General features: G+C 41.1%; 1 protein-coding gene across 14 annotated transcripts in view; it reads right to left on the bottom strand.

The window, feature by feature from the left end:
• The window catches only part of LOC145393515 (uncharacterized), a 1158665-nt gene that overhangs the window by 78007 nt on the left and 1063768 nt on the right, over window positions 1–16890 (bottom strand). For all 14 annotated transcript variants that reach the window (XM_080267654.1, XM_080267659.1, XM_080267660.1 and 11 more), the window contains 2 exons: window positions 11717–11847; window positions 431–560 (listed from right to left, as the gene is read on the bottom strand). In XM_080267654.1, the coding sequence (XP_080123780.1) occupies window positions 431–560; window positions 11717–11847 (261 nt within the window). The remainder of the gene's footprint in view (window positions 1–430; window positions 561–11716; window positions 11848–16890) is intronic.

Here is a 16890-nt window from a genome sequence, read left to right on the forward strand (position 1 = left end):
GTCACATGAAAATATGGTAATTCATTTGAGACCACCCAACAGGACTAAGATATATGGTGATATCAGTGGATAGACAAAAGAGAATTTAGAGAACAGAGAGATCACTGAAACAAAGAGATGAGATGACTGTTTTGAAACCTGCTGGCCCAATGTTTCATGGCACTCCAAACATATATGGCCAATAAGGGTCTATATCTGTGGGGTGGTTGGGGCTTACTGCTCTCACAGTTCCACTCAGGAGAAAGAAAAACTGTTTACTCTTGCCTTACCTATCGGAACTACATAGCCCAGCTCTGGGCCCTTACATTCCTGAAGAGGCAATAAAAGACTGGATGACAGACAGACAGTCAAGACTGACTGACAGATATGAATAGACAGATAGAGAGATAATACCATTGACAGACAGTTGTACAAAATGCTGTGTCCTCACATGCACTGCAGCTGGCTTGGGTTTGGGAGGGGCAGTGGAGGGGCGCTCTCGAGATGTTTTGCTCACATGCTTGATGGGAGATGATCGCCGTGAGTTCTCTATCTCTTTCTCTGCCTTGCTGATGGGCCGGCTGAAAAATGAGCGGCAAATAAGGCTTTGAGGTAAAGCTCATCACATCAAGTTACCTCTTTGTAACTGAAACTTCAGTTAATCTTATACAGTACTAAATTTTTGTTCCTTTGCCCTCCTACATTAAATTTTATATTTACTGCTTCACTTTCTTATAAAAACTGTAGTATTTCTGGAACAATGTATCCATCATATACTGTATTGATTACCAAAATTTTTCATTACTAAAACAGGAATATATAAAGGTGCAGTCACATGGGCTTTGTTTTCAGCCAAAAATTGCTGGCACTGCCAACTCAGTGAAAACTCTGCTACATTTTCTGATATTCTGGACATCCTCATGCTCATATTATATTGTTGACTTTTGCCTATACTGAGTTTCAAAAGGAGGCCACAGTAGAAAAGTAACTCATGTTCCATATGCTGATGAATTCATTACATTTGACTGCTTAAGAGTGGCTGGCACAGTCAATGCTAAGTTAGACTTCGTAGGTCCTGTGAAATTTTTGAGGCTGTAGAAAAGTTACTTATGTTCCATATGCTGAAGAATTCATTACATCAGACTGCTTAAGAGTGGCTGGCACAGTCAATACTAAGTTAGACTTTGTAGATAGGCCTTTTATGCTAAGATGAAAATACTTCCTAAACTCCAGTTCAGAATTAAATATCAATGTCCGGTACTGTAATCACTAGTTCAATTCAAGATACACAAATTTTAAAAAATTCAGAGGCAGATCTAATGAGATGTAGATGGCGTACAAAAAACAAAAGTCGACTGAAGGGTTTGGTGGGTGGGAAATACCTTCTTTCTTATCAGTGTCTCATTGTAGTAGTTTAGTCACACTCTAAATAAGTGCCACCTAACATAAGCCACCTGGCCTACTGTAGCTATCTTCATTTCTTATGTTCACATATTCTCAATACTACAAAGACTGAATTCTCCTCTCTCCTATTAAGCCACTGATGATTCCATAAATGTTTCCTTTCTCTCTTCTTTTGCTATTTTTCTTTAGGTGTTGGTGTAGCTGAAGAATGAAGGTCTTAAGGTTGCTGTCACTGTACGACTTGGTCCCACCACAAAATTTAATATATAAGACATAACAGTAAAAAAATCGAGCTAACCTTCACATGACCAAATCTGGCTACATATTACTGTACCTCAAAATCAGGACGACAATATTCATTCATTCATTCATCATCCAATCCTGTGGTGCCCCATGAGGAGCATAGGAGCCCGGGGCTAGGCAAGTTGGTCCTGACATTTAAGATGAGACTGACCAGCCTCACTCATCCCTATGTGGCACTACATGAACAATAAACCCCAACCACCCCTTGGATATGAAACCTGCACAGGCTCAATCCGATTGGAGCGCCTTAATTACCCATTAAACCACAAGGCACCATAATTTGGTTATATGGCTACCACCCAGCATAGTAAATGGTTTCCTAGGGCACAGGAAATCAATTGGCTTGTCACTCAGTGTAGAGTCACCTGTGGGCGGACGGAACAGGAAAGAATGAAGACTGGAAATAATCAGTCAGGAATGAAGCTCATGTGACTGCACCATTATGGTGAACATACAGTCAGTGACAAAAGTGTACCGAATATTTGACCTCTATGTCTAACTTCCCTTTGCTGGTTAATATTACTACACTGAGAGGGGTTTTTAAGTGTCTCTTCCCAGAGACAGTTCTCTTGATGGAATGCATCAGGGAGGACACTGATACACAAGCCTTAATTGTCAAGTAGATAAACTGGAAGGGTAAGCAAACTTTTTTCCCTGAATGTATATCACAGAAAATGCATATTACTCTTGTTCCCAGTATAATCAACATCCATTACTAAGGCATGGCACAAGACACAGCTATTCTGTTATTAACAAAGAAAATACTAGTTCCACTTAATAACAAAGAAAATACTAGTTCCACTTATTAACAGAGAAAGTACTAGTTCCAATATATATTCCTCCAAATGAAAGCAGAGAGACACATGATGGGTACAAATCTCTTCATAAATTATCACATTATTGTGTGCCCAGTGAAAACATGACAACTATCAAAAAAAAAAAAAAAAAAAAAAAAAAAAAAAAATACTACTTTTACACATTTTCACTAAGAAAAAATATTTTCAGTTCTGGAGGTGACTCTGAAGTCCTATTCATATAACAGAACTGCCCTTCACTGTTCACAGCCTGACACCAACTTGTTGCTGAACAGAAATACTGGTTTCACCTTGGCAACTCTCTCCTGTTGGAGCACCGATCTGTGTAATGGAGGAAAAACTCCTCCTACTGTGAATGTAATAGTGGTTTCATATGGCAAACAGTGAATGTTGGAAATGCATGACATTCCACACAACAGAACTTAAAGTGTAATGCCTCAGTCATGGAGGAAGCCTCTGGCTTCAGGTCCTTCTCTAGGAAGGAGAGGACTAATGAAAGTTAAGTTGTTCATGGAACAAGCTCTCAGGGTAGGAACTATTTTTATTTATTTATTTATTTTTTAATGTGTCCAACTCTGGGCATAGGCTTCACAGCCTGCTCCTAAGGCCCAGAAGGTCTCCTACATATCATACACCTTAACATGTCACCACTTCAGCACTAACACCCACTGTCCATACTGAATACATGCTAGGGCTGTCTCATACAGGACTGGTGTACTGGTATTAGCGGGAATATTTTTACAACATGTCGGCGGGTCTTCTGGTAGATCATTAAAGTCTGATTTTCTTATATTCAGATCCTTAAAATGTTCCCTGCCCCAGCAGGGATTTGAAACTGGGGCCGGTAGAACTACAGGCCACCTCTCTACTAACGGAGCCACCGCCTCTGACAAAGTAATGCCCATGCTTGACATAAAGTTAGTGCGAGGCTTTGGAGACATGTCAGTAACCCGGCAGTCAGGAACACTGCTCTGGATGGTGGCCATCCAGAAAATGCTTTCGAGGGTCTACACCTAATTAAGAAACTAAGAGTTCACTAAGTCAATTATACTGAACCCATTGTTGTGGATAATGAGGTCAATGGCTTTGAAAATGATCTTTGCTGGCAGCTGGATCAACCAAGAGGTGTCATAATCCTTGGGCATGAGGCCTATTCAACAACTTACAGCCTTACTCATAAGTAAGGCTAAGACTTTAGGAGGAGGAATGGCAAAAATGGGCCATTCAACAAAATCCCCACTGCAAGATCACTGACAGGGGTAGTGGAAGTTTGTATTGGAAGGCACTGCCCTTACTGTGGTGCCTCATCATGAGGGATTGTCATGAGTCGGAGCGATTAAGTTTTGAATAAACTCGTGACATCATTTGGCGGGAAACCGCGAACTCTAGTGGAATCCCAGTGTTTATCGTTCAGTTTAACCGCTACGTATTCACCCGGTCGGGAGTGTTTTCAGAGCAATTTTTCACTGTGTCATAAGGGATCGTCTTTGTGCGAGACATTAGCACTTCCGCTGAGCGATTTATTACGGGCGTGTTTCACTCATTCTAACCGTTAGCAATGCGGCCACAACACTCGCTTCTTTCCCACGATTTAAAGTCAGTCAAGGTTTGAGCGCCACGAAAGCAGGTTGGGCCCATAGTGTGGCAGTGCCGCTGTTGTCCAGTTCCGGAATTTCCACCTAGTGTGATTGGCGAGAGACTTAGCGAGTGCAGTGTCCTTCCAGTAACGACGCCCAGTCATCTGCTTAGTCCACTCTTTGACCAGTATTTCTTTTTGTTTTTTCCCTAGGTTTAAGAGTTTGCTTTTGAGTGAGTGAGTGAGTGCGATCTCCTTATTTTGAATTCATTTTGAAATGTAACGTAAATTTATTTTTTTGTAATCAATAAATCTAAGTTCTTTTTCTCGAGCTTAATGTAATAAAACTCGTATTTTATTTTCCATATTAAGCTTATTCTAGTTGCAGCTCCTAGCTTGCATAAACGCTTAGCTATTCATAACTGGTACTTAGGCCAGTCTTCTCGTATTAACTAAAATCCGTTGTGCAACAAGGAGTTAATGCATCAGCAAGAATCTGTTATCATTAATAGCATCAGTTATTGATTGTCAGGGGTGAAGTCACTTTCTCCAGAGGCTAACAGTACTAACAAACAGCAATTGTTAGGCCAGTCTTCTCGTATTAACTAAAATCCGTTGTGCAACAAGGAGTTAAAGCATCAGCAAGAATCTGTTATCATTAATAGCATCAGTTATTGATTGTCAGGGGTGAAGTCACTTTCTCCAGAGGCTAACAGTACTAACAAACAGCAATTGTGAGGAATCAGTCTCTGCTGTGTACTGTTGAGAAAGTTTATAAATTCTCGTCCTCAGAGAATCGGCGAAGCAAGCCACATAAAGTAATCATTGCTTGATTTTCACAAGACAATTCATTGTCCTGCTCTCAGTATTACTGAAAATCATCCTTTAATATTGTATAATCTTTAAAAACCCCGTGACAGGAATATTGATGGCCTGGAAGGGAAGTGGCATTCTGAGTCAGGTGAGGTACTTGCTGATGATAGTAAGCACTGTGTTCACCTCATCCTGGTAGACAGTAATGAGAGAACAGTCCTGATAGACAATAATGAGAGAACAGTCCTGACAGACAGTAATGAGAGAACAGTACATCACTGAACACTCACTACCAGGGCAGAGGATTAACAGGAGAGGGAAAGGTGCTGTTTCAGACTTCGGTAGGGCACAGAAGCCAACTTCTGTCTTATCTTTCTACTTCAGAGCATGGTAGAAGGTGAATATGAAGAACTCTGACAGGTAGCTAAGCTGATAAGAGCAGATACCGAGGCTAACCAATCCTCAATTCTTCCTATTAAAGTTCTCATGGAAAGAAATGGATGAGGGGCAAGCAAGTGATGTCAAATGAACTTGGACACCACCTATCCTACCATTAGCCTGAGACACTGCACCACAAAGTGCTAGGGGTAGAAAAGCGAGTTACCTACACTTCAGGGATCAGAGGAGCACAAGGAAAATTGGGGTGGGAGCACAGAGCCAGGAAAACTTCAAGTATGGGAATGAGGTAGCCAAGCCATGCCGATATCATAGCTATGCCTTCAACAGCCAACCACCACATGGTTCCCTATGGTCAGGAGTGTGGTTATGGGCATTTCAGGGGCAGTGGCTTGCACGGACCCAGCAAAAGAGAACTTGCAGTGGGGAGCTGCGAACATGCAGTACACCAAAAACCCTTAGCCATATGCAGATTCTCATGTGTACAATAAAAATGTCTGAGAGCAAACAAATGTCACGAAACTGCACTGAATACTGTCTTAAAAGTAATGATCAGATGCAAATTATTACTCCTGTGATCAAAGAGTAGCACAGTCAATGGTGGAGAGTAAATGCACTGACATATTGAAGCAAGTGCAAGGAATTCACATGGGTAAATATACTGGATTAAACCTGAAAAAACGTTCAGTAATTCCACTGCAAAAGTACATATCATCTCTGGAAAACAAGGGAAACAAGTACTAAGAAATTATCAGTATACTCTACTTCAACTTATCACAGACCCATACTGTGTAAACAAAGATGTCTCCAAATTAACAAAGCAATACTCGAGGTCATGAATTACGATGCTGGCAGTAGCCAACTCTATTTTTTATTGAAATTTTTGAACAAGAACTGTCTGCTTATATGGTGATATGAGGCAGACTCCAAAAACACAGGCTTTATATGCAGGGAAATCCCCTTGCACTGTCTTAAAAATTATTACCTAGAATGTCTCTTGCATGCAAAATTTATGTATGTGGCATAGTCTCATGCAGTACTGGATCAACCTGATGCCAAGTCTGTCTGGACTGTAGGAATCTTAAAACTGTCTATGTGATGTCACAGCCATCATGATCCTCCCAGAATCCTCTGTGCATAAGTCTCCCTGACCTGGTCATGCATGTGAAGTGAGGGCTGTGGCCAGAGTTGACCAATCAGCTGATGCATATTTAATGTACAGTATTTCTCTGAACCATGTTACAGCACCATACCCCTGCAGTATCTTATGCTTCACCCTCTGTAAACTTTGTGTACAGCATGGATTCAGCAAGCAACCAAATGCGAACGATGCTGAGTCTGGCAGTCAAGAAAATGGTGCAATGCCTGGACAACCATAAAAGTGTGTAACATAGTTAGGACTTTTGCCATTAATTATATAAAAAATTACTGCAGCAGAAATAACACAATATTGCACTCTTCATGGTATAAGAATATAAACATACAAACAGATGTGGCAAGTTTTGTAGGTGGGCAGGGTGGGACTAAAGAAACCTCTGATTTTTTATCATCACCCAATTAATTTAGTGAAAAGTGAAATTACAATACCTGCAACAGAAATAACATGACACTTATTAAAAACACTTATAGCAGGAATAACACAATGCTCTTCAGGGTACAAGAGTATAAACATATAAATACATGTAGTGAGCTATGCTGTGGAAGATGCTAAACTGAATGGTCTGGTGGTAAACCTCAACTGTCACCTGATTAACTTAGTGAAAAGTGAAAGCATTGATGTCTCATCATTAAATTTAATTTTTTTGAACTTCCACTGAGAAATATGGGTAGCTAAGCTAAATAGTAATACAATACCATATAATACAACCAGAATGGAAACAAGCACTACTGTACAGCTGTACACTTTCAAAGGGATCAGCTGGATATTTCTTTATACTGTGCAGGTCATGTAAGAAGCAAAACTCTTGTGCAGGTGTATTTTTCTGTAATGGGAATTGGCATAAGTGGGAATATCCTGTTGCACAGCAAACACTGGTGTTAAATTATGCAATTCGTATACCCAGTAAGAGGAATTCTGGATATAGCTCATTCGGATAAAGAGGAGTCCTGTACTAAGCAAGCCTTGAGGACCTTGGTTGTGAGTGAAGTGCAAATGATGGAGGTGAATCTTGTGTTAATTAAGGCAGAAAGATTTCGATGAAATATGTCTGTGGTCAGAAAGACTTAAACTTATCAATGGATGGCAGCACCCTTAAGGCAAAGGTCAAAGAATTCTATGGCATGATGGCTCCTGTCATGCTGACTGAAAATCCTCCATCATTCAGTACACCTAAGGGGTGGTTTCAGAAGTTTGTATGGCATAACAGGCTACATCATGACAAGCACAGTGGTAAGGGTGGTACTGTAGATACAGCTGTAGCAGTCTTTTTCTCCTGGGATTCGCAAGATTGTAGATGAAGGGGCCTATGAACTGTGTCAGATCTTCAACGCAGATGAGACCAAATTACTGTGGAAACAGCTCCCTTTGTCGACATTCTTAATTTACAAGGAGAGGACTGCTCTGGGGTTCAAGGGATGTAAAGAATGCCTATCCTTGTAAAGAATGCCTATCCTTAGCCCCTCCCCAAAAAACAACTAACTAAAAAGACAAACAAGAAGTCTCGGACAAGGACTGACCAAAAGATGACGACCCAGGACCGGACAAAGGACATGGTAATCGGAACACGGAATGTAAGAGGTGCAAATGATGAGGTGAAAGAGAGAGAGATTGTCCACGTGATTGAGGGTGCGAAAGTTGATGTATGTGGAGTAATTGAAACTAAATGGAGAGGAGAGAGTGTGAGAGAATGGGAGTATGGATGGGGTATATGTGCAGGAGTAGGTGAAAATGAGAGGGCAAAAGCAGGAGTGTGTATAGTTGTGAGTAAAAGATGGAAGAAGAACATAAGAGAGTATGGATCAGTTGGGTCAAGGATTATGTGGGTAAGATTGAAAGTTGGAATACAATGTGGACGATTGTGTGTGTGTATGCACCAATGCAAGATCGTGCAAGCAGAGTGAGAGAGGAGTTCTGGTCAAATATGGAAGTGTGCATGGAAAAGTTTGGAAGGAATGAGAGAGTGTTTTTGATTGGTGATATGAATGGTAAAGTAGGGAATGTGAAGGTGGATGGAATAGTTGGTGAGTGGGGTGTGCCTGCTGAGACAGATGAGAATGGTAGTGAGTTAGTGGACATTTGTGCTGGGAGGGGGTTGGTGATAGCCAATACCCTCTTCAGGCATAAAATGATCCACAGGTATACATGGTGAGTGATGAGAAGGGTGGGTGGTGAACTGAATGAAAGGAAGGCAATGATTGATTATGTGTGTGGGGATGAAAGGATGCAAAGATGTGTAATGGATGCAAGAGCCTATAGAGGTTGGGGGAGTGGACTTTCTGACCACTACTTGGCAGTGGCCAGAATCAAGACCCAAAAAAGATGGAGTAATAGAAGAAAGGAAGGACGGGAAGAAGGAGTAGTTGCAAGGAGAGTGGAATGGTTACAAGAGGATGAGAAAATGGTAGAATATAAGAGAGAAGTGGAGGAACGATTGGGCAAATATGAATTGGAGCAGATGGGGGACGTGGAAGGTGTGTGCAGGATATTCACAGAAGAAATATGTGCATCATGTGATGTGGTGTGTGGGATGAAGAGAAGACAGAGGGGGGTGCAAGGAACAGCGTGGTGGAATGTAGAGGTGAGACAGGCTGTGGCACAAAAGAAGAAAGCATACAATGAATGGATGAGAAATAGGGGCGTGGAAGAAGTTGAGAGGCAGAAGAGAGAGTTATATGTAGAAAGAAAGAGAGAGGTAAAAAGATTAGTAAGAGAGAGTAAGAAGAAAGTGGATGTGGAATATGGAAGGAATCTGAGTGTAAAGTGGAGGGACTGTAAGAAAATGTTCAGGAAAGAGGTGAAGAGAGTAAGACAGGGTGGAAGTGATGTTAGCAGGGGAGTGAAAGATAAAAATGGTAGATTACTAGTGGAGAAGGGAGAAAAAGTGAGCAGATGGAGAGAACACTTTAAGGAATTGTTGAACATAGAGGATGAAAGTGATGCGAGTATAAGTGGCTGGGGAATGGCTGGGAGAAGGAGGGAGGTGAGAAGACAGGAAGAAATCAGTAGAAGCTGTAGAAGCAATGAAGAAAGTTAAATTGGGGAAAGCCCCAGGAATTGATGGAGTGTGTGGTGAAATGTTGAAGCATGGGGAAGAGATAGTAGTAGAATGGATGGGGAAGATGTGCAGATTGACCTGGGAGGATGGTAGAGTCCCGGAGGATTGGAGTCAGGTATAATTATTCCATTGTACAAAGGAAAAGGGGAAAAAGAAGTGTGTGGTAATCATAGGGGCATTTGTCTCCTTAGTATAAGAGGAAAAGTGTATGGTAGGATACTTATTGACAGAGTTAGGGAAATAACAGAGGAATTAGTCGGAGAAGAACAGGGAGGCTTTAGGAAGGGAAGAGGTTGTGTAGATCAGATATTCATTCTTAGACCTTTAGTGGAAACATTTCTAGAGAAGGGAAAGAAGTTGTATGCGGCTTTCATGGATTTGGAGAAAGCATATGACAGGGTGGATAGACAAGGATTGTGGAAAGTATTAAGAATATATGGAGTAGATGGGAAGTTACTGAATGCTGTGAAGAGTATGTATGATGGTGCTAAGGCTGTAGTGCGTGTGGATGGTGAACTGTGTGAATTTTTCTCTTTGAAGGTTGGGTTGAAAAAGGGATGCGTCATGTCTCCATGGCTGTTCAATCTGTACACGGATGGGGTAATAAAAGAGGTACAAGGTAGGGCAGTGGATGCTGGAGTGGCCCTGATGAGAGAGGGTAGTGTTTGGAAACTCCCTGTACTGTAGTTTGCAGATGATACTGTGTTGTTGAGTGAAGAAGAAGGGGAGCTGCAAGGCTTGGTGGATGAGTTTGGGAGAGTGTGTAAGAAACGGAATCTAAAGGTGAATGTAGGGAAGAGTAAAGTGATGGTCTTTCAGAGGGGTGAAGTCAGTGAATGTACAGCGAGGTTGGATGGTGAGGAATTGGAAAACGTGAGTACGTTTAAGTACTTGGGTAGTGTGAAGAGTAGGGATGGAGGTTTGGAGGGTGAAGTGCCTGAAAGGGTACAGCAGGGAAGAAAGGTTGCTGGTTCCTTGAAAGCAGTGATAAAAAACAGGGAAGTGAGCATGGAAGTGAAAAAGTTGCTACATGACAGTATTGTGATACCATCTCTAATGTATGGAAGTGAAGCTTGGACGTTGTTGGAAGGGCACAAGTCAAGAGTGACAGCAGTGGAAATGAGTTATTTAAGAGGAGCCTGTGGAGTCACATGGAGAGAGAGGCTGACAAATGAGGATATAAAAGAATGTTGCGGTGTGGATGTGGATGTGATAAGGAAGTGTTAGGAGGAATACACTGAGGTGGTTTGGCCATGTGGAGAGGATGGAGGGTGAAAGACTGACGAAGAGAGTGTATGTGAGTGAGGTGGAGGGGGGGAGGCCGAGGATGAGATGAAGGGATGGGGTGGAGAGGTATATGAGAGAGGGGGTGTAAGTTGGGAGCAAGGCAGTGAAATGGTGGGGGACAGGGCGATGTGGAGGCAATTTGTTTGTGGCCACCCCGAACTGGATTGAGGAGTCTGGCAATAGATAGATAGATAGATAGATTAAGCATGGCTATGTGATGGCTGAAAAAGGGCTTTCAAACTTTAGGACGAGTTTTCAACTAAATTTGGAAGCACAGTAAAAGTACAGCATTTCTCCCCTCAATCCTGGCAGTCTTGAGATGAACTCCTTCATTCTTATATGTGACACAGTGAAAAAAAGCTTGTCTTCTTCCATAACTGTGCCTCCATGACTTCCTAATGGAAGAAAAATGGATTTAAACCTTTTTATATATATACATTCTTCTTCCTTTACTTATCCCCTTTGATCCAAATACTCAATTCTTACCTTTATTTACAGCTACCAGATAACCGTATTCTGCTGAAGAAAGATCTTTTGTTGTGAAAAGGATTACAGGTTATATAAACCCTTCTGGTATGTTAAATCGCTTCTAAACTGAATAAAATCACATTAACAAGAATAAACTTCTACATCATTAGAATGAGAGTTCACCATTTACTCCACCATACTGTACAGAAATTTTCATTCTGCACTGCCTTTCTTTTTTTTAACATCAGTTTTGGTATGGTGTCCACAGTATTTAAAAAAAAAAAGTCAGTTAAACTTCCATTGCTATCTACAAAACTGATCTGCCAGTTTCCCCAGTTTACAGTACTAGTTACAGTATATGGAAAATTTTTTTGTTATTTTTTAGTACATCAAAACACAGAACAATGAAAACTTACTGTACCATAGTTGCTTTAATTTTACTCTCTTTTCATCTCACTGACCTGGGTGAAGCAGAAGCCAATGAGAGGGCCTGGAGGGAGGAGCGGCGAGAGACCTGCTCCCAAAGCTCAGCCTGCTTGCTGTATATCTCTGCCAGCCGCTCTGAGGCCATTTCCACACCCCATCCTCGGTGCTGAGGGCAATTGCACATCAACATGCTTTATCCCTAACATTTTGTACTGCTACGAAATACTAGACCTGGATCTTTATTGTGTCCTGTTTTAAAATTCTAAGATATATACAGTACTTTGAAATACTGTATCTGAGGGAGCTGTAATATTACACCTGAAGTATAACGTAGGTAAGTTTATGGCTGCCCTTAGTGTCTTCTATTCTGAAACAAAGTGCAAAATGGTGCTATATCACTGCATGAGGTGTAGAAGCAATAGATCAGTAATACAAGAAGTATATTAATTTTCAATGTGAGTTTATATCCAAGGGATGGTTGGGGTTTATTGCTCATATAATGCTACTCAGGGATGAGTGAGGCTGGTCACTCTCATCTTAAATGTCAGGACCAACCTTCCTAGCCCAGGGCTCCTACATTCCTCATGAGGCAACACAGGATTAGATGATGATGAGGATGATGATAAGTGGCACAGATAAATGTCACAGTTAACACTGGTAAAGGTCCTGATACTATGTTTTATGCTGTTATCACTTTCAAATGAACTTAAGTACAAATACATTAGGTTGAACATTTGGAATATTCATATACAGTAGGTACGCACAGTATGCAAGCTCACAGTATAGTATGCGAGGACCTATTTTTTATTGAATTTTAGTGGATTTTTTAATAGTACACGAATTGAACTCGTAATAGGCGAGACAGCAGCGAGGAGTGGCCCAAATATGGGGGTACCCCGAGCACATGACACTGCCATCCCAAGACGCGTCAACGGTTGCCTATACTCTGCCCAGCACCAATGATGGAAAGTGGAGACTTGTAGATGATGGAGATCAGCCAGGTACTGTGTGCCCTAGATAAATTAAAAAAGAATTCAAGGACATCGAACACTGTCAGTTGCGAGTGGAGGAAGTGATGACTTCACTGGACAGCACCTTCAGCTACTACACAGACAGGCACAACGAGGAGGTTAACAGAAGGAAGCAAACCCTCATCACCCATTACCTGTGGCCTCAAGAAAGTGAGGAAGCACTCCCTTCAACTCTGGAACTGTCTCCTTCTGTCTGTATTTCCTCCTTCCTATGATCTCCAGTCTTTCAAACGCAGTGTGTCCAGGCATCTCGAAATGAATGGATCTTGAATTTGGCTCTCTCTTGTAATTTGTTTTTCTCTTGGAAGGAACAGTTCTGCCAGCTCGTTGCCTTTGGTTCCTTCTTCCTCACATAAAAAAAAAAAGAAGAAGAATCATTTCCTAGGGAGGATCAAGAGGATGATGCGATGACTGAGGTGTCAGAAATAGACTTCGAAGGGTTTATGAACGAAGTGAGTGAATTAGCTAGTGAAAGTGACAAAAGTGCTGGTGACAAGAGTGGTGAGGAAGTGGTGTGTTGGGTGGTCCAAGAAGTGCACGCTAGGTGCCTCACCCTGTCTCGGATCCCCTTCTTACATCCATCAACCCTGTTGTCCTCTTGGGTTAAGGTGAGCAGCCATATTCTTGTTGGTTTAGTTAACCCATATCCTTGTTGATTTAGTAAAGCCATATCCTTGTTGATTTAATAAAGCCATATCCTTGCTGATTTAGTAAAGCCATAATCTTGTTGGTTTACCTTATTTTAGGTAATATGTCTAAGATAGTTTCCTTGTACAATACAATACTTAGGTCTGAAAGGAGTCTCATGGGGCTACTGATGAAGGGGGGTGCCGCCCATTTGTAATTATTTCCCATAAGTTTATGCATTCACAGTATACGAAATCCTAGTATGCGACCTCCTCTGCCACCCATAAACTCGCGTACTGTGCGTACCTGCTTTACTGCAAACTTCAGTGCAATTTCTCCAATTCAGCAAGACTGAAACCAAGCACTTATCTGAAATCAAGTTTTTCAGAAACTGCAACCTATAATGCTTGTCAGTCATATCAAACTATGCTTTCTGATACAGTAAAATATCTATCTATCTATCTATCTATATATATATATCTATATATATATATATATATATCTATATATATATATATATATATATATATATATATCTATATATATATATAAATAATAAATAAATAATAAAATATTGATTTTACGCCAGGTATCCCCGAAGGGTTAAGGTGTTACCCCTGGGTAGAGGACTCTGGACTGGAGCGTGTAGCATTTTATGACCGGATGCCCTTCCTGATGTCTACCAATGACTCTTGGGTGGATTCGATCCTCCGACCCTTCGGTCAGAGTGGAGCGCTCTAACCCACTGAGCCACAGCTGTTCCATGTATATATACAGGTACATGTATATATACAGGTATATATATATATATATATATATATATATATATATATGGTGGTAGGTGGTGGCAACCATCACCCACTCACTTGATGTAGCGCTGCCTACTACTTCCTTAGCCTTTATCATTCTTTTTCTGTGCCTGCCCTCCTCTCTTCCTATATCTCCCATCTTTCTTGTCACTTCTTATTGCTCTTCTTTCCTTTACGGGTGGCTTTACATTGAGTGACAAGCCAAATGGTTTCCTGTAAGCCAAGAAACCATTTACAACGCTGGGTGGTAACCATATAACTAAACTCATACGTGCTCCCTACGTGTCAGCAAGTGGGTTGGTGGAGGGTTAGTGCCCCTCCCCGTAAAACCAAATAAGTCAAATGGCCACCCCTTATGGGATTACGGCGTCTGGCAATAGGTAGACAGATAGATAGATAATAGATAGATAGATAGACAGATATTTATATATATATATATATATATATATATATATATGGAGCCTCTGTGGTACAGTGGTAGAGTGTGTGCTTCATACACAGGTGAACCAGGGTTCATGCCCCGCCAGGGTAATAAACTTTGGGAGTGTTCACCCGGCCACGTACTGCACTGGCGGACACAAGGGGTGCTGTGGTTGAACCAGTGTCGTTTACTATAAAGTATGCTTGCATCCAGTTGACTTGCACGGGTCGATTACACTTGGTTCACAGACTATATACACATCCAAAGCCACTCCAACACTACAATTACACTTACAAGCACTTCTGACCCTACATACAATCTCTACCAGACAGCCTAAGCCACTTGGTAGAGATACATTGGTTGTATTGTTCCGACTTCAATCGGAGGCCGGTCCTGCAGTGGATACTCAAACGGCTCATGATGATGATGATGATGATGATATATATATATATATATATATATATAGATAGATAGATAGATATATATACACATTGTATATTCATTCATTCATTCATCCATCATCCAATCCTATGTTGCCCCATGAGGAGCGTAGGAGCCTGAGGCTAGGCAAGCTGGTCCTGACATTTAACCCGCGCCGTCCCAGCGACGTGAATTAACGTCCGCACATGATGTACACTCATGTCCCGGCGACGTGAATTAATGCGGCAACATTGCAAGGTCCCTAATTTCACAATTTTCAATTTTCGCGAGTGATTTTTGGCACGTATACACGGGACACCTTCCTCTATTCCTCTACAAGATGCCAAGCAGGGACAATGCCTTACATAGCATAACCTCTCCACCCCCCCCCTGCACGCCATTGTATCGGCAATTCACCTGTTACCAGTGACCTGCCCAATAAAGACATTCAGGGCCAGTGATTCCCCAATCGATGACAATGTGGAGGACAAAGTTTACATAGCATTAGAGGAAGAAACAGTCAGAAATAATGATCAAGTAATGCGGGAAAAAAAAGGTCATGAATGGTGATGAGTTAGTGAGTGAAACAACACTTATAATGCCTATATTACTGTTTGAAAACCAATATACTCTTGTACTACATATAAATTCATACCAAGTAAATAAACAAAAACTGTTTATGAGTGGATAAAATAGTTACCCTCCCATAGAACTCGTTTTCTTTGGTGCCAGCCTGTTAGAAAACCCAGTCAGGTAAGGAAGTACTCGTACCTAAATCGAGTATTTTAAACCTCAGGTGAGTGATTTCTCTATGAATTTTCGATGTTTCTCACCAAAAGCGGATGTTTGAGCAAAAAAAAAAAAAAAAAAAAAGGTCCAAAAATGTCGGGACTGGGGCGTACCACTGCCCAGAAAACGTCGGGATGGGGCGGGTTAAGATGAGAGTGACCAGCCTTACTCATCTCTGAGTAGCATTACGTGAGCAATAACCCCAACCACCCCTTGGATATAAACCTTCACTGGCTCAATCCGATTGACGCGCAGCAATTACCCAATAAACCACCAGGTGCCATAATTTGGTTATATGGTTACCACCCAACGTAGTAAATGGTTTCCTTGTGTACAAGAAACCAATCGGCTTGCCACTCAGTGTAGAGTCACCCATGGGCAGAAGGAACAGGAAAAAATGAAGGAAAGAAAGAAAAATGAGGGAGTGTAAAGTCACCTGTAGGCAGAAGGACGAGGAGAAAATGAAGTAATGAAAGGCAGAAGAGGTAGGAAGGAATGGAGGGAGGAGAGGAAAGGGAACGCACCCAAGAGCAGCAATACATCGAGTAAATGGATGGTGTGTGTGTGTGTATATATATATATATATATATATATATATATATATATATATATATATATATATGTAAAGCATAATAATAATGAACTGTACAATGAAAGACATAAGTTGTATCATGAAATCTGGTGAAAACATCTGTTGAAAGGGATAAGTTTTGGTGCTCTCCACCTGGCATCATTTAGAGGGTTGGTAGCACTGACATGAACTGTCATTTGCTCCAAGTGACTAGCCTGTGGATGCAAATGTATTTTCTATATCTTAGCAAATTATTCTTTATGTCTTTCTGACTGCTACCTTCAACTGATATATTGGAAACATTTCTCTCTCTCTCTCTCTCTCTCTTTTTTTTTTTTTTTTTTTTTTTTTTTTACCACCATGTAAGCAACATAGCAATTTATTACCTGAGTAAATGTCCAGAAGTCAATTTCATTCTTTATTATTTTAACCTCTGAATTAGCTTATTAAATTGATAACTAAGAGCTGTGATAGTCAATACTGTCGGTGATATCAAACAAAACTGTCCTAAGTACAGTATTCTACACATCACGACAGAGTA

This window comes from Coenobita brevimanus, chromosome 24 (assembly GCF_032717465.1).
Source record: "Coenobita brevimanus isolate Jiangsu-jjx chromosome 24, ASM3271746v2, whole genome shotgun sequence".
Classification (NCBI taxonomy): Eukaryota; Metazoa; Arthropoda; class Malacostraca; order Decapoda; family Coenobitidae; genus Coenobita; species Coenobita brevimanus.